Source organism: Enhydra lutris, unplaced genomic scaffold (assembly GCF_002288905.1).
Source record: "Enhydra lutris kenyoni isolate GAN:26980312 unplaced genomic scaffold, ASM228890v2 scaffoldscaffold46, whole genome shotgun sequence".
NCBI lineage: Eukaryota > Metazoa > Chordata > Mammalia > Carnivora > Mustelidae > Enhydra > Enhydra lutris.
Window position 1 is genome coordinate 4913745 of NW_019154130.1, and position 20785 is coordinate 4934529.

Here is a 20785-nt window from a genome sequence, read left to right on the forward strand (position 1 = left end):
CGCGGTCTGTGCGTGCTGAATGGGCTGGTTTTGACTGTAGGTCCTGTCTGACGGTGGCCTTCTCCCGTCACGGTTTTTCCCCTACTTGTTTTTTTTTTAAGATTTTATTTATTTATTTGACAGAGATCACAAGGAGGCAGAGAGGCAGGCAGAGAGAGAGGGGGAAGCAGGCTCCCCGCTGAGCACAGCGCCCTATGCGGGGCTCGATCCCAGGACCCTGGGATCATGACCCGAGCCGAAGGCAGAGGCTTTAACCCACTGAGCCACCCAGGCACCCTCCCCTACTTGTTTTATGGGTGAACCCCAGATGTGTTCTGACAAGCCAAGCTATTACCTCTGCCTAAAAGACCCACACAATTGTGGGGTCAGATCCAGCTTGAGTGATGGCCTTGTGCAAATTCACAATCAGGTTTCTGGAAACTCCTCTCATAAATCCACTTGTAAACCCATAGGGAATGTCGTGTACTTTTTTTTAAGAAAGCTCTACCCCCGTTGTGGGTCTCAAACTCATGACCCTGAGATCAAAGATTTCCATGCTCCAACAACTGAGCCAGCCAGGCGCCCCAAAAATGCCACTAATGTTTGACTCCCTTCCACAGTTTTCAAAAAAAAATGGAACTTCCTGGGGGAGCCTGGGTGGCTCAGTTGTTAAACATCTGCCTTTTGCCTTTGGCTTGGGTCGTGATCTCAGGGTCCTGGGATCGAGCCCCCTATTAGGCTCCCTACTTAGCAGGGAGCCTGCTTCTCCCTCTCCAGCTCTCCTTGCTTGCTTTCCCTTTCTTGCTATCTTGGTCATAAATAAATAAAATCTTTAAAAAAATTTTTAATTAAAAGAATGGAACTTATTATTAATGCTTTTTTCAAAAAGTTTTATTTTTAACCTTTGATAATAAGACAATCACACAAATATGCAGCTTAAAAAAATACAGTGACATCTTTATAACTAGCCCCCCAGGTCCAGAAAGAACTTTGTCAGCCATCCACAGCCCCTCTGGGTGTCCTATCATGATGACCCCTTTCCGCCCCACAAAAAATAGCCGCTGTGTCTCTTTATAGTTTTATTCTCAAAATGTGTGTCTTTATTCGTCACAGTTTAGTCCGCCATTTTAAAAATTTTGATTTAAAAATGTTAAGTCTGTCAGAAATACAGAAATCCTAGAGTAACGCTTGAGATGGGATGGAACTCCCCATCATTATTCCTTGGAAACATCTGGCAGGTTCTTTTATTTTATTATTTTATTTAGTTTTTTAGAGAGACGGAGTGTGCAAGCATGAGCGGGGCGGGAGAGGGAGTGTGGGCACAGACGGAGACGGAGAGAGACTCTTAAGCAGGCTCCCAGCCCAGCATGGAGCCTGATGCAGGGCTTGATCCCACGACCTTGAGATCATGACCTGAGCTTAGGTCAACAGTTGGATGCTTAAGTGACTGAGCATCCCAGACGCCCCTGCATCTGCAGGTTCTTTAGTTAGAATCTGTGATTTTTTCAGGGACACCCGAAGAGTGTGTGACTTTTGATCTCGGGATCAGGGTTGTGAGTTCAAGCCCCACGCTGGACGGAGGTCTTAAGAACAAAAACAAACGGGGCGCCTGGGTTGCTCAGTGTGTTAAGCCTCTGCCTTCGGCTCAGGTCATGATCCCGGGGTCCTGGGATCGAGCCTCATATCGGGCTCTCTGCTCAGCAGGGAGCCTGCTTCCTCCTCTCTCTCTGCCTGCCTCTCTGCCTACTTGTGATCTCTCTCTCTGTCAAATAAATAAAATCTTAAAAAAAAAAAAACAAACAACAGAAAAGCATCTTCGGTTCTTTCTCAGCGGACATTTTTACTTGCTTCCCAGAGTTCTTTCAGCAGCTTCTTTTTCTCTAGGGTTTCCTTTGCTCTTTTTTTCCTCTCTTGCTTTTTCCTCTCTGCCTCCTGTTTTTCCTTGTAAACAAGACTGTTTTCACCATTGTAGAAAATATCCAGTTTCTCTTGGAGGATTTTCCGAGCGAGTTTTCTGTTCTGATCGACCGATCTTGTCTGATGGCACTGCAAGAAATGGTATTTTGTAATGTGAAAAAGTTTGTTCTGGGCGGGACCTCAGAAATTGTGGAATTCGACCTAGTCGCTCCACAGACGGGGACGGGCCCAAGAGGCAAGTCTACTCCATCAAGAATCCCAGTGAGTCCGTGATGGAACAAAGACCATACGCCCTCCTTCCTGCCTCTTCCTAGCCTTCACCTTGTCCCAGCTGCTCAGCTGTATGTGACTTTCTCGGTGATGGTTTTATAATTAAGAGTATTGCTTTGGGGCGCCTGGGTGGCTCAGTGGGTTAAAGCCTCTGCCTTCGGCTCAGGTCATGATCTCAGGGTCCTGGGATCGAGCCCCGCATCGGGCTCTCTGCTCAGCAGGGAGCCTGCTTCCTCCTCTCTCTCTGCCTGCCTCTCTGCCTCCTTGTGATCTCTGTCAAATAAATAATAAAATCTTAAAAAAAAAAAAGAAAAGAAAACAGTGTTGCTTTGGTCGGAAGCAGAGATAGCCTTCAGGTAACATAAAGTCCCCAGATAATTTTGAAAATATCAACTGATATGTCTAGCTTGTGGCCCAGGTAATAAGCCCTCTGCGCCATTTATAAACATAAAATTCTGACTCAGGGAGGAAGATAGCATCTGTTATTAGTCAACCATACTGTTGATCATGTCATCCCTGAGTTATTAAGGGCGAGTGCCCTTTGGAAAACTATTTGATAAAAAATTCTCTGAAATTAGAGTGAGAGAAGAGTACCGGAAGCAAATCTGCAGGGAGTTTATAAAAGAGTTAAACAAAAATCCTGTCAGGTTTCAGAATTTTCTGGGTTGCTCATGAATGACGCTTTTTCTCAAGGAAGACAAAAGTGATTGAGATTTTAACTGATAGATAGGCTCCTGGCTCAAAAAACTTGGCAGTGAAGAACCGTTGTCTCGAGCACAGACTTTGGGCTTGGTCTGGGTTGACGCCCGCAGCTGTAGGATCTTGGGCAAGTGACTTAACCTCTCTGTGCCTGATTCCACAGCTGTACCTTGAGGAAGACAAGGCATGAGGGCTCAACGAGGATGACGACTGTGTGCGGAGCTGTGCCAACCAGGGCCTACCCCGTCTCTGGTATGTGGAAAGCCCACCTTGCTGTCTCTTCTTGGGGCTCTCTGGCAACTCAGAACAGACTAGCAGTTAGTTGTACTGAGAGGCAGTGGGGGCTGCTACTAATCAGGAGACGGGAGAGAACATTTTAGTATTCCTAGGGGTTTGGGTTGTGCTGAGAGCTGGGGATACTCTGATCAGAGATTTTTTTAAAAAAAGATTTTATTTATTTGACAGAGATCACAAGTAGGCAGAGAGGCAGGCAGAGAGAGAGGGGGAAGCAGGCTCCCTGCTGAGCAGAGAGTCTGATGCGGGGCTTGATCTCAGGACCTTGAGACCAGACCTAGGCAAAAGGCAGAGGCTTAACCCACTGAGCCACCCATGTGCCCCTCAGAGATTGGTTGTGAGGTAAAGAAGGATGACGCCTCCGGGCAGCCATGCGTCGCGTTTTTATCCTGAGCGCCGGACATGCTCTGCCTGGGTTACCGCACTCCGAGAAGGACAGGAGTCATGGACATTGACCAAAGAGGGGACCAAAGCGGGGACGTCTACCTTGATGACGATGCCGGAGGGGATGTGCCTCAGCACCACACAGTTGCTGGTTTTGTTGGTGGCCTGGCCCCCCGGACCATGCCCTTTCACGAACTGCTCCTCAAGGTCCCTCTCCTCCAGGGGAGGCAGAGCGGGGCGGTCCTTCTTGCCTGCCACCTGCACCGCAGTGACCACTGCTGTCGGCGCGAGCAGCGCCTGCTTCTCCCGAGGCCCGGGGCCCCCCGGCGCTGGCCATATTCTGGCCAGGGCTGCGGCCCAGCGGAAGCAAGCCGAGGGCCTCATGCAGAGGGCTCTGCCTGTTCGCCGCCCGAGCTGGAGGAACAAAAACAGACAGCCTTTCAGGAAGATGCATTTGCTCCCGGGATTACCCTAAAGGTTCTAGGACAATCTTTCATCAACCAGCTCAAACGAGGACCACCCATCCGTCCTGTGGGGTGTTTAGGAAGTTAGTAGAGATGGCAAGGCACAGCCTTCTGCAGCCTCTCCCGGGGTCCTCGCTGCATGTGCCCTCCCAGCTCATAAATGTTTTTTTTTTTTTTTTTTTTTTTTTTTTTTAAGATTTTATTATTTGACAGAAAGAGCACAAGCAGGGGGAGCAGCAGAGGGAGAGGGAGAAGCAGACTTCCTGCTGAGCAGGGAGCCTGACACAGGACTCGATCCCAAGATCCTGGGATCGCGACCTGAGCTGAAGGCAGACCCTTAACTGACCGAGCCACCCGGGCGCCCCGATAAATTTTTTCAAACTGAAAATATCTTGGAAGCCCCAGAGGCGCTGCCTTCTCGGAGGGAGAGGTCTTGAGCGTGACATTCAAAAGAACAGGGCTGTAATTCGATAAAGAAACACTGAACAGCGTATCAAGCAAGAATTAGGATCCAAGTTCAGTGACGTTATTTAGGCGTTTGAGAATCTTTGAAACCCAAATGTAAAGACGACCGTGTGCACGTCTGTCTTCTAGCTGAGCTGACGCGGTCTGACACAGTAAGTATCACTATCAATCAATGTCATGATTGTTGTTTTCTCATGTTTCCAGTTTCGTGGATTTGAATGGGAACATCTGTTCCCTCCGACGCGCTGCCGGTAACGTGATCCAAGTGGTACTCATCCCTGGAACGTTCGGATCAACTGATTTTTGAGGGTGCCTGCGTGGTTCGCAGGGTGACGCGAGGTGGGAGAGAGCCAGACTCTGTCTTCATGGAGCTTAGAGTCTAGTCAGAGAGAAGAGGCTAGAAGAGAAAGCAGGATTTAATCAGACTTAAATAGCGACTCCAGACGTAGCAGAAGGCTGGAATGTCTTTGCTGACAAGTGAATGGTGTAGAGAAGGAATAGCTTCCAGGACACGGTGAATCCCACGGGCCTTTGCTTTCTTCCAGGGGAGGAAGGCAGAACGGGCTGACAGGTGTGTTAGCTCTTTTCCAAAGATGGGTCGCCTCCCCTTGCCAACAGGGACAAGTCACAGCGTGGGCCTGTTTTCTTACCAGGAAAATGGGTGAACAAGCCCTTCTCTGCCCGTCCTGCACAGGCTTAAGGATCAGAGGGGGGAAAAATAATCTGGAAAGAGCTTTTGTTGAATCCCTTTGAAGGCATGAGACTGATTTTTAGCAAAATTCCTGTCACTCGGGTGGACTGCGGGAACGAGGAACGTGCCACTTGCTTCCTGCTCCTTAATCCAGGATGATGCAGGTGCTAAAAACGGATGGACTGTCCTTTCTAACACATGCTCCCTTTGAGGTTCTAAATAGCTGCTTTTACCATTTGAAACCTTCTAAGTTCTAGCTGAGGGCCAGGGGTCTCTAACCTAGGTAGGAAGTGGTGTATACCTGAGCCAGCGCCCTAAGCCAAAAGTAGCTTAATCACGCACCAAAGAATTTCAGCAGGTTTGCGCTCGGCTCATTTCCCTTCCGCCCCGTCAGTTCTGGCTGCTAAGATCTCGGAGCCCATGCTGGTCTCTAACAAGGTTTGAGGACGCTGACCGCAGACGCAGGCTCGTGGGCACTGCTGCCTTGTAAATATGTACATTTCTGTTATTTTACGGGTTATCCCTCCGAGTAATCAGTTCAGCTGGTCCTGAGAGGATCCTGGCCATCTTTCGAACGACAATACCGTATTCTTAACCTCTCTCTCTATGGAAAATAAGTGTAATGAAATGTACTTTTCAAGCCTGATGCCAATACTGATTTTCAATCCTGTGACAAGGACGTGATGGTCTAAACTCATAACTTCTCTCCGAAAAGTACGGCATTCAGGATGCGTGTCAGTCCCGGGGGTCGGGCAATTAATGTGGTGTCAGGAGGATGCTCGGTGGCCGCTGGGCCGGGCTAGATTTTGAAACCGAGCATGCCAGGGAAAGGGGCACTTTCATCAAAACTGGTTTTGATTATTGTGTGTCAAGTCTTTCGGAAGTACGCTCGGGGAAAAGATAAATGATAAACACCAGCACTTTTCTGAAATCACTGCAACAAAGAATCCGCTCCCCTGTAAGCGATTAACTGAATGAGACCTGAGTCGATGTCCGAAATGTCCCTTCCCTTATTTCTGCTTTTCAATCCATACAACAAGATTTCTTTGTGTGCCAGACAGCATCGAGTCCCTGGATCGGATTCATTATGGAACACAAGCCGGGGGCCTCCCCTGGGGTTTCTCTTCCGCTAGTTAGTAAATCTGACCAGGCAGGACAGCACTGGAATAGAGTGCGGCGACAAAGGAAGGAAGTGAGTCTGAGACGAGGCGAAACTCCCAGACAAAGGACAGAGAGGAGAAGGCTTTTATCAGCTGCTTTGTCCCCGGCCGGCTGTTTCAACTCTCTACCTTTCTGGCCTAGTTTGGGGCTGACACGTACCCTGGAAGGCCTCCCACCCAAATGGGGTTTAAGAAGGTCCCCGGTGTTCACTTACTGGCTGCTTTAACAGCTAATTCCAACAGCCAATCGGGCGATTCGCAGTACTTTTCGTATCTCTGGGAGCTTTGGCTGTACTCCAACGACTGCTAAAAATGACCAGCGCACCCATGGTTCCACTTCCCCAAGGCCCAGGGAACACGGACTGGGTTTCAGGTTTTGTGATACCCACAGAGCTAACTCAAAAGTCTTCGGGGGACAATCAAAGCAGCTCAAATTAGAGCTCATCGTGACACTAAAAAAAGAGCAACAGAAAAATGGTGGTAAGAGGTGCTGGTAAGGGGAAACCGGGAGTCATGACAGTGTGCCCCGTTTCCTGCCTGTTAAGCGTGCGCCTCGATTCGGGGCTGGCTCTGCACCCTCGCTTCCCCTCGGCCCTGCTTTTCCTCTGAGGATCGTCTGTGCTCAACAGCATGACTGCAGTTTGGCTTAAAACCTCTCATTGTCCCCGTTCCTTCCCACTGGATCAAGTCAGAGATGATAGGGCGTTAGGACTTTCCAAAAGGGAATGCTGATTTGTTCAATCAGTATTTTCAACATCTGCTGTGTGCCAGGCATGGGCCTCGGGGTGCCAAGGAGCCTGTGGCATAAAAGAGAAATTAAAGATGACCCCAGGAGTGCCTGGGTGGCTCAGTGGGTTAAGCCTCTGCCTTCCGCTCAAGTCATGATCTCAGGGTCCTGGGACTGAGTCCCGCATCAGCCTCTCTGCTCAGCGGGGCACCTGCTTCCCTCTCTCCCTCTCTCTCTGCCTGCCTCTCTGCCTACTTTGTGATCTTTGTCAAATAAATAAAATCTTAAAAAAAAAAAATGCCCCCCAGTATGATGCATGCCAATAGCTGGGTTGGAGAACAGGCTACAGAGCAGTGGTTCTCCAACTTCCTAAGTCACTTGGAGGGCTCGTGCCCCCTTTCTGGAGTTAGAGCCAGCCACCACACGTTCCCTCCTCAGGCCCCCCCCAGTCAGCCCACACCTAGGAAGACGCCGGGCTGCAGGGATCCCTGCATGCTGAGATCTGGAACGTGCCCCGTGACTGCGGCAGACAGGTGTAAAGTAGACCAGCAAGGTAAGGGTCCCTTCCCCAGCAGCTCTAACGCTCCCGAGATGGGGGAGGGGCTTGGTCCTGGATCTCTGTGAGAGGGGAGGTTATCTCAATCTGTTTGCAGGAAGTCCTAGGATTTCAATCTTTGGACTCACCTTCTGGATGCCATGTGCCTCAGATTCACTGCTTAACTATTTTTTTTTTTTTTTGAGAGAAAGAGAGAGAGAGTGCTTGTTTCTCTGAGCCACCGCTTGCGTGGTTAGCTCAGCCTTGTAGAAACTTCATCAAATCCCACCAAGGGAACAGATGTGGAGGTGAACTGAAATGGGGGTGCTTTAGGAAGATGGCTGGAGAAGCTCTCACTGAGCACATTTTCATGAGCAGACAAACCCCCTGGGGGGCCCGTTCCAATGGGTCTGGGTGGGGCCAGAGACTCCGCATTCCTAACCAGCTCCCAGGTGAGGCTCCTGCCTCCAGGAGTGCCACAGCCAAAAGCTTTGAGCAAAGGTGCTTGCCTGAATGGCAGCTCTTAGGACCGCCGGACGACTGGATGGGAGCCCCTGAACAATGATGGCAAAGATGGACATGAGGAAGGTGGGAAGGAGATTAATGGTGGGAACAGCAAACGTTCACAGGAAAGAATGATGCCAATACTGACCTGAGCTAACAGAAGGTGAAATGGTAACAAGGGGATTGAGAAACGAGGTCATCTGAAAAAAGAACACTGATAACGTTTCTGTTACATTAGTGTTCTAGAACAGCCCTGTCTGGTATGAATGTAATGTAGGCCATGTGTGAAATTCTAAATTTTCTAGCAGTCATCTTAAAAACAGTAAAAAGAGGGGCGGCTAGCTGGTTGGTGGAGCACGTGACTCTTGATCTTGGGTGCAGATCAAGCCCCATGTGGGGTGCCGGGAAAAATAAAATCTTTAGGGGTGCTGGGTGGCTCTGTCGGTTAAATGTCTGCCTCTTGATCTCAGCTCTGGTCTTGATATCAGGGTTGTGAGTACAAGCCCGAGCTGGGCTCCACACTGGGTGTGGAAGCTACTTAAACAAAATTAAAAGTCTCAGAAAAATAAAACAGTAAAAAGAACCAATGATGGAGGGCCTGGGTGGCTCAGTCAGCTAAGCACCTGCCTTCGGCTCAGATCATGATCTCAGGGTCCTGGGATCGAGTCCCGCATCAGGTTCTCTGCTCAGTGGGGAGCCCGCTTCTCCCTCTCCCTCTGCTGCTCCCCCTGCTTATGTTCTCTGTCAAGTGAATAAATAAAATCTCTAACAATAAATAAATAAATCTTTAAAAATATTTATTTATAAACTTATAAATAGATTTATAAATAAAATATTCATTTTAATATATTAACCCAGTATATCCAAAATATTACTTCAACATGCAATCAATATGAAAAGTATTGCATTTTATTTCTTATATGAAGTCTTCAAAATCTGGGGTGTCTTCAATGCTGCCGTATCAGACCATGTAGCCCCAGAATCTTGCTCCTCATTATGGTTCAGAGAGCAGCAGGAACAGCCCCACCTGGGAGCTCATGAGGAATGCAGACTCTCAGGCCTGACCCCAGACTGTCTACATGAGAGTCTGCCTTTTATGAGGTTCCCCAAGTGACTCAGAGATGCATTCTGAAGTCTGAGAAACCTTGTCCTAGAATGTAGGAACTACTAGCAAGTTCTTCAGCTGCTGGGATAGACACTTTTAAAAGCTGTTGTTGTTCTCTTTAAGGAGCTGAGGCCAGCGTCTGCCTTCAGCTCAGGTCATGTCCCAGGGTCCTGGGATCGAGCCCCGCATCGGGCTCCTCCTTTCCTTCTCCCTCTGCCTGCTGCTCTGCTTACTTGTGTTCTCTCTCTGTCGAATAAATAAATAAAATCTTAAAAAAAAAAAAAAAGAAGAAGAAGAAGAAGCCAAGGCCAGAATTCTGGAGTGATTACCTGCTTGGTCCCAGTCCTGTTTTCCCTCCCACAATAAGAGAGAAAGGGACAGGTCTCAAAACAATGACCTCCTCAATGGGGCAGGACCAAACCTTGAACTCAAGACAGGCTGATGTGCACTGGTGCAGCTTGAAAAAAGACAAAATGGCCAGCTGATGGCACCAGAAGCTAAGTGGGAGAATGATTTTCTGAGAAATGCTTAAGCATGATCCATATTTTTTTATTCATTTATTTTTAAATAAACTTTTTTTTAAAAAGATATTTTTTAAATTTGAGAGTGAGTGAGCACATGCAGGGGGAGCAGACTCCCTGCCGAGCAAGGAGCCTGATATGGGACTCGATCCCAGGACCCTGAGATCTTGACCTGAGCTGAAGGCAGACGCATCACTGACTGAGCCACCCAGATGCCCCCAGAATCCATGTTTCGTAGTATGTTCTGGAGCTTGCCCCCTGCAAATTGGGAGTTAAGACAAAGCAGCCGCTTCCCGGCTCCGTCTAGCTCATCCTCCTGTTCTGGTTGGTCTGCAGTCCTCCTGGGGGCTCAAAGCACCCCTGAAAGGAACCCCTCAGGGGCTGCGGCTCAGGCCTGAAACTGACCAAGTGCCTTCCTGAGCATGGGGGTTTGCTCTGAAGATAAAGCACCTTTCACTCACAGGAAGTGCTGGCAGAGAATTATTTCTCCGATCAGACAAACATCATAGATTGAGCAGGAAATGCCACACTGGAGACTGCTCTGGGTCTGCTCTCAATTTAACAGGCTCCCCGCTGCAGAGTTCAAGAGACAACTAATGAAGTAGATAAAGAAAAAAGCTTTCTATTCATACAACACTAACACCCCATTCAGCGTTGCTTTTTTTTTTTTTAATCCAGAAAACTCTGAACCCACAGAGAATTACACCTGTCCTATTTGTGTGCATTGCTGTGACTTTCTTCTATTTACGGCATCTAACAGGAACTTTATAATTTTATCAACTACACTGTTAAAATAAGACAGAAACACATAAAAAAGCAGCAGTAATAACACTCTACGTGTCCTTAACTTCTCGAATGCCTCTATTGTCATGAATGATACCTTATTTTTGTTTAGGACCCAAATGCTTCATATTTGACACAAATAAAGAAAAGGGATTATCTCAGGAAGTCTGGGAAGAACGTTAGATATTCTATTCTGGGGGGACGCCTGGGTCGCTCAGTGGGTTAAAGCCTCTGCCTTTGGCTCAGGTCATGATCTCAGGGTCCTGGGATTGAGCCCATCGGGCTCTCTGCTCAGCAGGGAGCCTGCTTCCCCCCCTCTCTCTGCCTGCCTCTCTGCCTACTTGTGATCTCTGTCAAATAAAAAAAAAAAAAGAAAACAACAACAAAAAACTCGATACCTAGATATTCTATTTTTTATACTAACCTTATCCTTTCTACCTTTACCTTTCATAGTATCTCTAGATCTGTCCTTACCCCACCTTCTTAAAAGTGTTAGCTCATTTTCCTCAATTTTCTCTTCTAAAATGTTATTCTTTTTTTTTTTTTTTTTTGGTCCCTGAAAGGCCACACTGCTCTGTAGTCACTGTCTTGGCCTCATGATGTATTCACTGTGCAACTCTGGCCACGTTTCCTCATCTGTAAAGTGGAGGTAATACCGCCCAGGGTGAGAAGAAAAACGTACGTGTTTCCACAAACCTAAAGCCCTGAGGGGACCTCTGAATCGCTAAACTATAAAGCTGAAGAGCCTCTGACTAACACACCACATAAACTGTGGTCTCATCCCATAAACATAATCTGAAACTGATTATTTCATAGGCGTTAAAAATATATATATATACATATTATTTTAAAGATTTTATTCATTTATTTGACACAGAGAGAAAGAGCACAAGTAGGCAGAGAGGCAGGCAGAGGGAGAGGGGGAAGCAGGCTCCCTGCTGAGCAGGGAACCCGATGTGGGGCTTGATCCCAGGACACTGAGATCATGACCTGAGCCGAAGGCAGAGGCTTAACCCACTGAGCCACCCAGGCGCCCCTCATAGGCTTTAAGAAAAAAAAAAAAAAAAAAAAATATATATATATATATTTAAGTAATTTCTATACCCAATGTAGGGCTCACACCCATGACGTGGAGATTAAAGAGTCACATGTTCTTCCAACTGAGCCTGCCAGGTGACCCTTGGTAGACTTGTTTTAGAGCTCAGAGTGAAAAGACATCTAGAACAGTGAGACCTGCAAATTATTTCATTTGGTAGGGTCCAACTTTTTTTTTTTTTTTTTTTTTAATTTGACAGACAGAGATCGCAAGTAGGCAGAGAGGCAGGCAGAGAGAGAGGGGGAAGCAGGCTCCCTGCTGAGCAGAGAGCCTGATGCAGGGCTGGATCCCAGGACCCTGGGACCACGAACTGAGCCAAAAGCGGAGGCTTAACCCACTGAGCCACCCAGGCGCCCCAGGTAGGGTCCAATTTAAGAAGTACTTGAAAACCATGAATTACCAAAGATGTGCTATTTGGTGAGGTCATAATTGTGGTCTATGAAATCAGGTCCCAAGGAGATAATTATGATGCCAAGAATACAGTTTGACTCTCCCAACAGGCTCACACTGTCCTCATCATGAGTCCTCACTCATGTCCTTCATCCAGGCAAGTCCTGTTTAAACATGGAGATCTTTTGGGTAAAGAATCTTTAAAGATCTTTAGAGTAAGAAAAATCATGAAGGACAAGAAAGATGACAAAATTTATATTATAATATACATCTGATGATTTCATGTTTAATGATTAAGCCATATACTTAAAGTTTTAGAGTTCCTCTTTTTTTTTTTCCCTCCCTGCTGTGGAGAACTGGTCCCCCAAATGAAAAACAGTTCACCAAATGTGGCAAGTCATTATCAGTCATTATCACTGCCCCGTGTGGTCTTATCCCCATCAGTGTGAACGATCTCCACTCAAAAGTCAGTTTGAAGCCTTCAAGGTGAAAGAGATCCGTGAGCAATTTAATTTATAATAAAATCATAGTAACCATACCATCATAAAGACCATAAAATAGGGGTGTCAGTTTGCATACAAATAGTGCAAAATCCCCAGGATGGAAGGTAGGTTTAGATTAGATGAACAGCTATTGTACTTAATACATTTACTGGAATTTCTGAAGCCTCCTACTTCTGTTTTCTATATTCAGAAATAATGTCTATGGATTTTAAAAACTACCCTTTTAGCTGTTTATAATCTTTTTCTCTTTAGTCCAATGAGGCAAAGGCGATTTCCACTGATTTTTTTTTTTTTTAATTATGACCCTTCCAAAGAGGTTAACCTAAGAAATATGGTGTGAGCAACCTCACCAAAATACTTCACCACATCAGTTCATTAACAAGGTAACTTGGTTAGCCAGAAAACCACTACTGAATACATTGGCTTATTAAGACATTAATAGATTAAAAAGTTACCTAAAACCACACAACTAAGAACAAAACCCCAGAAACCTACATGCTCAAACCGAACAGAACCCATCTGATTTTGTACGCAAAAGTGAACATCTCCTGCCTCTTCCGTGGTTAGGAAATAATTGCTAGTACTCAATGTGGGGGTTAATATTCTTCTTGTAAGGAAACACAACTCTGTCTGCTTGAAGATGTCTCAGTAATTCACACTTCTCAGTTCTTCTAAGTGTAAAAGATCTATGATGTCTCAAATAACAATTTTGTGACCAATTGAAATTAGTAATAAAACTTTTTTTTTTTTTTTTTTTTTGGTGGGCTTGAAACATGGTCAGTGAAATCAGAACCATGTACTTAAAATTTGTTTGATATTGGTTAGGTATGAGCATACTACTGACTGATGAGGCTCACACAATGGGGCGGGGTGTGGATTAAATTTAAGCTTGAAATCTTCCATACACAGATGGGGGTTTGGATATGGACTGAATTTTTACTGTTTGAGACGTAGTTGTTAGGAGGCTCAGAGATGGAACTCCTCGCAGATCTGTCATTCCTTGCCAATGTGGACCTGTCCACATGACAGGTCCAGTGAAATTCCTTTACTTTGAGCCCAGGACCCCTGGAGGGCAATCTAAGAGTTGGCTTTAAAGGTCAACTAGTCTTGGGGCTCCTGGGTGGCTCAGTGGGTTAAGGGTCTGACCGCCTTCCGCTCAGGTCATGATCCCAGAGTCCCGGGATCTAGCCCCGCATGTGTGTGTGTGTGGGGGGGAATGTGTCTGCCCAGCGGGGAGTCTGCTTCTCCCTCTGTCCCTCCCTCCCATCCTCTTTCTCACTCTCTCAAAGAAATAAATCTTTAAAAAAAGAAAAAAAAAGGTCAACTAGTCTTAAGAATGTGCAGCGAACCAACAGAATGAGATGGCCTGGGGCTCACAGGGAGGGACACGGATTCTCTGCGGTCCTTCCAAAGGCCCGGCAAGAGCAGTGCTGACGCCTACCATGTGCCGGCCTAAAACCACCCGCTGCATGCTGAGAGCTCCATAAAGCTCTGCGGAACAAAGTAAATGAAGATCGTCCATTTCTTCTTGGGCCTCAGGGCAACTGTTTTCTCCAGGCCGCTGGGCTGTGCTCCGCACACCCCCCCCCCCTCGCTCCATCCCAGTCCTTGAAGAACCCCAGGGCCAACCCCCAGCAGCCTAGGGTAAACCAGGTGCAGAGAAAACTTAGCTCGGTTTCTCGGCCTGCTGCACCCCACCGCCAGCAGGCCATCAGGTCTATTGGCTACACGGCTTAGGGTCGCAAGCTGGAAAGTCAGGCGTCCCAGCTCCCAGTCCTCTCTCCATAGCCCTTGACATCCGTGGGCACCCGCAGGGGCGACCGGCTTCTCCACGGACGCTTACCTGGCCTCAGGATTGGCCTCCCACCTGCAGCGTTCTAGAGTAACCGAACCACTGTAGAAGGTGGATCGCAGGCGCACTCTTGGGTCTGCGCACGCGCAGAACTCTCGCTGCGGCTTCCCTCACTTGCCCCAGGCTCATTCTTACCAACTGCGCATGCGGTAAGCGGAGGCTTCTTTTCGCGTGGCATCTGTAGGTTCCCAGAGAACCAATCAGACCAGAGGACTTGACAGAAGCCCCGCCCCCTTCCAGTTCCCAGGCGTCTGACCTCGCTCTTTGGCGCGAGGGGCGGGAAGGAAAGGGGCGACCAAGGCGCGCGTCGGAGATCGGCCGTCTCCGCCCCCTTACAAACAGCCAATCGCGAGCAAGGTGCCGGGCGCGCGCACGCTCCCTCGAGTTTAACGGTCGCGAGAGGCCGCTCGCCCGACCCTGACATCGGCTGTGGGAGCAGCGGCCAGGTAAGCGGTCGCCCGCCTGCGGGGAGCCGTCGCCGCGGGGGTATGGGTACGAGTCCTGAAAGACACGGCCTTAGCAGAACCCCAAGTGTGGTGATGGATTTAGGGCGGGGGAGGGCGACGACCCGAGGACGCAACCCCCTCCGCATCCCTCCGGTGTGTGGGGGCTTCGCTCGCGGCCGTGTGCCTTTTCTAGACTCAGTGCCCTTGAGTGACACCCGCGCGGCCCAATCGCAGAGCGCTTCTTCCCCAGCGGCGGGGGGCTTGTGGGATTTTCCTTCTAATTCTCTCTCTCTCTCTTTTTTTTTTTTTTTTGGAGATCTTCTTATCTTCCTTGGTGTGCTTTGGGAATCGCGATGGTAGTTGCTGGAGTGGAGGGTTTTCTTTCCGCCTTTTGCTGCCTCCAGTTGCGGCGGCTGCATTCGGTGGTTCACCCTCCCCGTCCCGCTTTGACCCGAGAGCCACCCTCAGCAGTTGAGGGCTGACTGCGAGGGCGAGGTGGTCGGGGTCTGGCCTGAAAACCTCGGGAATCCTCTCTTCCTTACCGGCTCAGGCTCCCGGCAAAGCCCAGCGCCGGGTTAACTTTTATAGCATCAGCAGCCCCCGAGCTGGTCTTTTTTTTTTTTTTTTTCCTTCCCCTCTTTCTTTTTTACTATGGGTCTTGGGGACCAAGAGCGTAACATTTCGTTACCGGCAAACATTTCGTTACATGGCTCTGTGCTTATATCCATTGTCCTTCGAGTTTTGTTTTATGTGTGTGTGTGTGTGTGTGTGTGTGTGTGTGTTTTAATTTTGCATTTAGGTCGGGGGTTTCTCCCCGCCTTCCTTCATTCCATCCCCTCACGCCCCCACCCCCCACTCCCGGAGAAGCATCTTTGCATCCCAAGTGGTTTTTCATCTGCATCTTCTGCATCCGGGATTACCTCGGCTGGCGGAGATACTGGATGGGGTTGCAGATCCCTATCCCTGGGGAGCTTGTATTTTCCCGGTAGAAGAGCAGGTGATTTGAGTCCAGCTGTTTTCGTTGCCGGGTGGAAGGTGCAGTCCCCGACTTTTTCAATACCCCATTTGTGGTTGGCGATGGGCAGAGCCCCTGGGGAGAAATCCATTGAGGTAGTCCCGTTACCTTTGGCTTTCACAAAACCTTTCTCCCGGTGGAAATGGTTCCTTTAAGAGCTGCTGTTTTTTCGGGTTCTGCTTTATAAACCAGGCCTTCGAAGTGGGAACCTAGGGGAATCAGAATGGTAGATAATTTTCCTCCCTTTGCATTCCCTAAGATTTCTGTCTTGTAAACAGCATAGATTTTTTAAAAAAAAATTTATTCTTATCTTGCTCCTTCACTTAAACCCAAAAAACAAAAACCACACACAAGAACATGAATTCCCTAGAAGGAAGCATGGTGTTTGATTTGTTATAGCTAATTTGTCTCTGTACACCCAGCATCGGTTAACCTGCATCACTTAAGCAGTTATTTTTAGTTGACCTGGCAAATAGTTTGTTTTTAAACAAGTAATAAATGCCTAGAGTAGTAAAGGCTATGGTAGCGTAAAGTGCATTTCTTCCACTCCTACCTTCTAGCCAGTGGAGAAACAACAGTTGAATTGGCTGTGTTTAATACCAAATTAAATACTAAGTAGTTCCAGTTTATCTGTTCGAAGTATAAATTAACAAGTATGGATCCTTTAGTAGAACTTATTAAACAAATGAACAAAGCATGTAAGTGTTCAATTGTTACATAGTAGAATTGTGTTTAGAATCTTATTAAACACACAAAATTCTGAAATACTACCTGCAAAAGAAGAATGCAACTTTTGCCAAATCACCCTTTTTTTGAGCGATAATTCACATAACATAAAATACATCCTTTTAAAGTGTACAAGTCACAGGTTTTTTTGTATATTTACAGACAGGTTGTACAACTATGTAATTCTGGAACTTTTCATCATTCCAAAAAGACACTCCATACCCATTTTTGGTCACTGCCATTGTCTCCTTCCCCCACCTTCTGGCAACCATAAATCTACTTTCTGTCTCAAGAGATTTGCTCTTCTAGATTTTTCACATAAATGGAATCACACACTAGGTGATCTTTTACTGAGCTTCTTTTACTTGAACCTAATAGTTCAGTGTTTATTCACATTATAGTATGTATCAGTATTTTATACCTTTTTATGGCTGAGAAAGACTCCATTATGTGTGTGTGTGTGTGTGTATGTATATATATATATATATATATATATATATATATATATATATATATAACGTTTGTTTATTCATCAGTTGTTGGACACATTGGTTGTTTCTGCATTTTGATTATTATAAATGTTGTTGCTGTTCTTAATGTAGACTTGTATAAAAGGATCAAGGTTTCCAAAGTAGTGAAAAGACAGTTGCTAGGTTTAGTGGCTTTTTATAGTATTTTTTCCTCCATTCATTTTCAGACTCTCTTGGGAGCTTAGGATATTTCACAGTTCTGAATGTTAGCAACTGAAAATGCCTATAGACGATGAAGCATCTGAAGATGACTCGGATTCAGTTTCTTCAAACACTGAAAGAACCTACATTTTCAAATAAGAGAGTATAACGATTTCTGTACAATATGGAAGATTTTGATTTGGTGAAACCCTTACGAAAACCTTCATCTTCTGTAGAATCTGATATAAAAAGTTCTCCCCAGTCTTTTGGACTGAACTTAAATACTAATAGGTAAGAATGGGATAGATAGATTTTTTAAAAAATATAACAACAAATCAAAATAAGTTTATTTGCATAGTTTATCCAAGTAGTGTCATACTTATTTGTTCGCATTTAAATAACAATGATAGCCCTCTATCAGGAGCTGTTCAGGGATTAGTTAAGAATAGTTTCAGGAGAGCGCCTGGGTGGCTCAGTTTCTTGACCAGTTGTCTTCCTGGGTCACGATCCTGGAGTGGCATCAGGCACTGTGTTCAGCGGGGAGTCTGCTTCTCCCTCTGAGCTTCCCCTCTTACGCTCAACTCTCTCTCATTCTCTCTCTGTCAAATAAATAAATAAATAAATACTTAAAATTTTTTTTTAATTTTTAAAAAAATTTAAAAAATTTTTTTTAAAAGATTTTATTCATTTATTTGACAGAGGCAGAGATCACAAGTAGGCAGAGAGGCAGGCAGAGAGAGAGGGGGAAGCAGGCTCCCTGCTGAGCAGAGAGAGCCCAATGGGGGCTCGATCCCAGGACCCTGGGATCATGACCTGAGCCGAAGGCAGAGGCTTTAACCCACTGAGCCACCCAGGCGCCCCAATAAATAAAATCTTTGAGAGGGGAAAAAAAAAAAAAGAATAGTTTCAGGGGTGTCTGGGTGGTTTAGTTGTTAAGTGTCTGCCTTCAGCTCAGGTCGGGATGGAGCCCTGCCTTGGGTTCCCTGCTCAGCTGGGAGCCTGCTTCTCCTTCTCCCACTCCCTCTGCTTGTGTTCCCTCTCCTGCTGTCTGTGTCAAATAAATCAATAAAATCTTCGGAAAAAAAAAAATAGTTTCAGCCCTTCCCTTTTATATCTCCCACAGATAATGTACTTTTGCATGGGGATCATTGTGAAAAAATACTTGTTTTCCTTTTTTTGGGTAAGATTTTATTTATTAATTAGCGAGAGAGGAGTGCAAGTGGGGGAGAGGGAGAAGCGGGCTCTCTGCCAAGCGGGGGGCCCGATGCAGGGCTCTATACCAGGTACCTGGGATCATGACCTGAGCTGAAGGCAGACACTTAATGACTGAGCCACCCAGGTGCCCCAAAGCATAATTATTTATTTATATTTGTTTATTTATTTATTTAAAAATTTTTATTTATTTATTTGACACAGAGAGAGAGATATCACAAGTAGGCAGAGCAGCAGGCAGAGAAAGAGGGGGAAGCAGGCTCCCCGCCTAGCAGAGAGCCTGATATGGGGCTCGATCCCAGGACCCCAAGATCATGACTTGAGCCGAAGGCAGAGGCCTAGCCCACTGAGCCACCCAGGCGCCCCAAAGCATCATTTTTTAAAAAATATTTTATTTATTTATTTGACAGAGTATGAGCAGGGGGGAGGGGCAAAAGGAGAGGGGGAAGCGGGCTTCCCACTGAGCAGGGAGCCCTATGCTGTACTCAATCCCAGGACCCTGGGATCATGACCTGAGCTGAAGGTAGACACTTAATGACTGAGCCACCCAGGCGTCCCTCTTTACACTGTTTTAAAATTTCTGGTAGGTTACAAGCATGTCTTTAAAACTTAGTTGCCTAAATATTGTTTTTCTGCATTTTTAAAATAACAGTATAAATAATGTTTAATATTTCAGAACTACCTTACCAATCTGGGAAGTAGGAATTAAAGTTGAATACTAGGAAGTAAGCAAAAAAAACAGACCCTGAGTGAGTGGACAAAAATAGATTCTCTCCGACAATGCACTTTATGCATTTTCTTTTTAAACTCTCCAGTGTTTGGTTTGTTTTTAATCAGAGCCCACTTGCTTTCATTTTGTACATAATCTGACAAGCGTGATTATTTGAATTCTAAATTTCTAATAGCTTAAAAACAGCCAAGAGGCAAAGCCCACTAGAGAGGAGACCAGCTCTAACAAGCAGGTACAATGAAGCAAAAACACGGCCGTCTGGGGCCTATTGGTAAAGGGTCAAAGGTCTTTTAACACAACAGATCTTGAAGAGACTGTGTATAATAAATACACTAATTCTTTAAAAAGTTTGTTCATTCTCCGCCTTTCTCGGGAGGAATTTAAGGCAGCTTGTAAGAACGTAGAAGATGAGAAAGCAAGGTGAAAGGCGGGGAATGTGTGTGGGAAATGGTCTGGGAGAGATGGCTGCCTTCACAATTTGTACCCACGCACTGAAAGTTCGTTTCCCGCAGCACTTGGTGACCCCTAGGAAGAAATCCCTTTTAGAACATAATTTGCCTGGGGAAACCTACATGTGCCTTCCCCTTTCGTTTTTTAAGATTTTATTTAAAATAAAAAATGTGGGGCACCTGGGTGGCTCAGTGGGTTAAAGCCTCTGCCTTCGGCTCAGGTCATGGTCTCAGGGTCCTGGGATCGAGTCCCATGTCAGTCTCTCTGCTCAGCAGGGAGCCTGCTTCCTCCATCTCTCTCTCTGCCTGCCTCTCTGCCTACTTGTGATCTCTGTCAAATAAATAAATAAAATCTTTAAAAAAAATAAAAATTAAAATTAAAAAAAAAATGTAATCCCTACCCCCAACATGGGGCTCGAACTCACCACCCCAAGATCAAGAGTCACATGCTCCACTGACCGAGCCAGCCCGGGATCCCCTAAATGTGCACTTCTAATGAAGATTATGTAACTGACCTTGTCTCCCTTTTCATTATGACTGGCAGTTAAATCGGTCAAATTTAGACTTGATTACACAACCGTGTAACCCCTTATGGACAACATGTATGTTGTTCTTTCCCCAGAGTTTTTATTACTCTTTGATTCTCCTTGTTACTGTTTTTCTGTTATTTTCGTCAGTGTTGTGTTGTGTGTATGTGTGTGTGTGTTTTTTTTTAATGAACTCTTTGTGAAACAATATAGGGTATCAATAAATAAATGAAAATGACCTCTTAGACTGGAATTTAAACATAGTTTATTGTCCTTAATTATGCTTTGTGTTTTTATAAAGCAAATCTGAAATAACTTCCTCTCAAGTTTGGGAAAGCAGTCCTCCTGGAAAGAATCAGTGGTATTTTACACAGTGAATAGGGCTAAATGAATGCTGAATATTTGCTGCTAATTTGCTTGGCACAACTTTTATTCAAAGATGGTGCAAAGATAAGCATCAGCTTATCACACCAAATTAGGGGGATCCAATTAACAAGACTTGACTGCAATTCTGGGCAGTGGAGAAAGAAACTCCACTACAGAAAAAGGGCTATTCTTACAGTAGAGGAAAATAATCCTCCAGAATGATTTAGATTGGAGAAAGCTGGACCTTTTTCTTATCGTACAACAGAAACTTTTATTTTCTGCTGGTGCTTTGGAGTGTTCTCCC

General features: G+C 46.0%; 2 protein-coding genes across 9 annotated transcripts in view; one reads left to right on the plus strand and one right to left on the minus strand.

Annotated features, from left to right (window-relative positions):
- Positions 1-1742: 1742 nt before the first annotated feature.
- Positions 1743-14399, minus strand: LOC111156508 (chromosome unknown C12orf65 homolog). 2 transcript variants are annotated; one of them, XM_022517449.1, is made up of 3 exons: positions 14331-14399; positions 3646-3957; positions 1743-2025 (listed from the first exon to the last, which is right to left on the minus strand). In XM_022517449.1, exons 2-3 carry the CDS (start codon positions 3925-3927, stop codon positions 1807-1809), a joined length of 501 nt encoding a protein of 166 aa, XP_022373157.1. In that variant the 5' UTR covers positions 3928-3957; positions 14331-14399; the 3' UTR covers positions 1743-1806. The 2 variants fall into 2 exon arrangements, with proteins under 2 accessions (XP_022373157.1, XP_022373156.1); XM_022517448.1 differs by lacking the exon at positions 14331-14399 and having other exon boundaries at positions 3646-4187.
- Positions 14400-14728: 329 nt separating this feature from the next.
- LOC111156395 (M-phase phosphoprotein 9) overlaps positions 14729-20785 on the plus strand; it is a 66657-nt gene continuing 60600 nt past the window's right edge. For 4 of the 7 annotated variants that reach the window (XM_022517244.1, XM_022517245.1, XM_022517243.1 and 1 more), the window contains exon 1: positions 17297-17488. In XM_022517244.1, the coding sequence (XP_022372952.1) occupies positions 17382-17488 (107 nt within the window). In that variant the 5' untranslated portion in view covers positions 17297-17381. Of the gene's footprint in view, positions 14786-17296; positions 17489-20785 lie in introns of those variants that run through there. The other 3 variants (XM_022517246.1, XM_022517248.1, XM_022517250.1) reach the window with 3 other exon arrangements.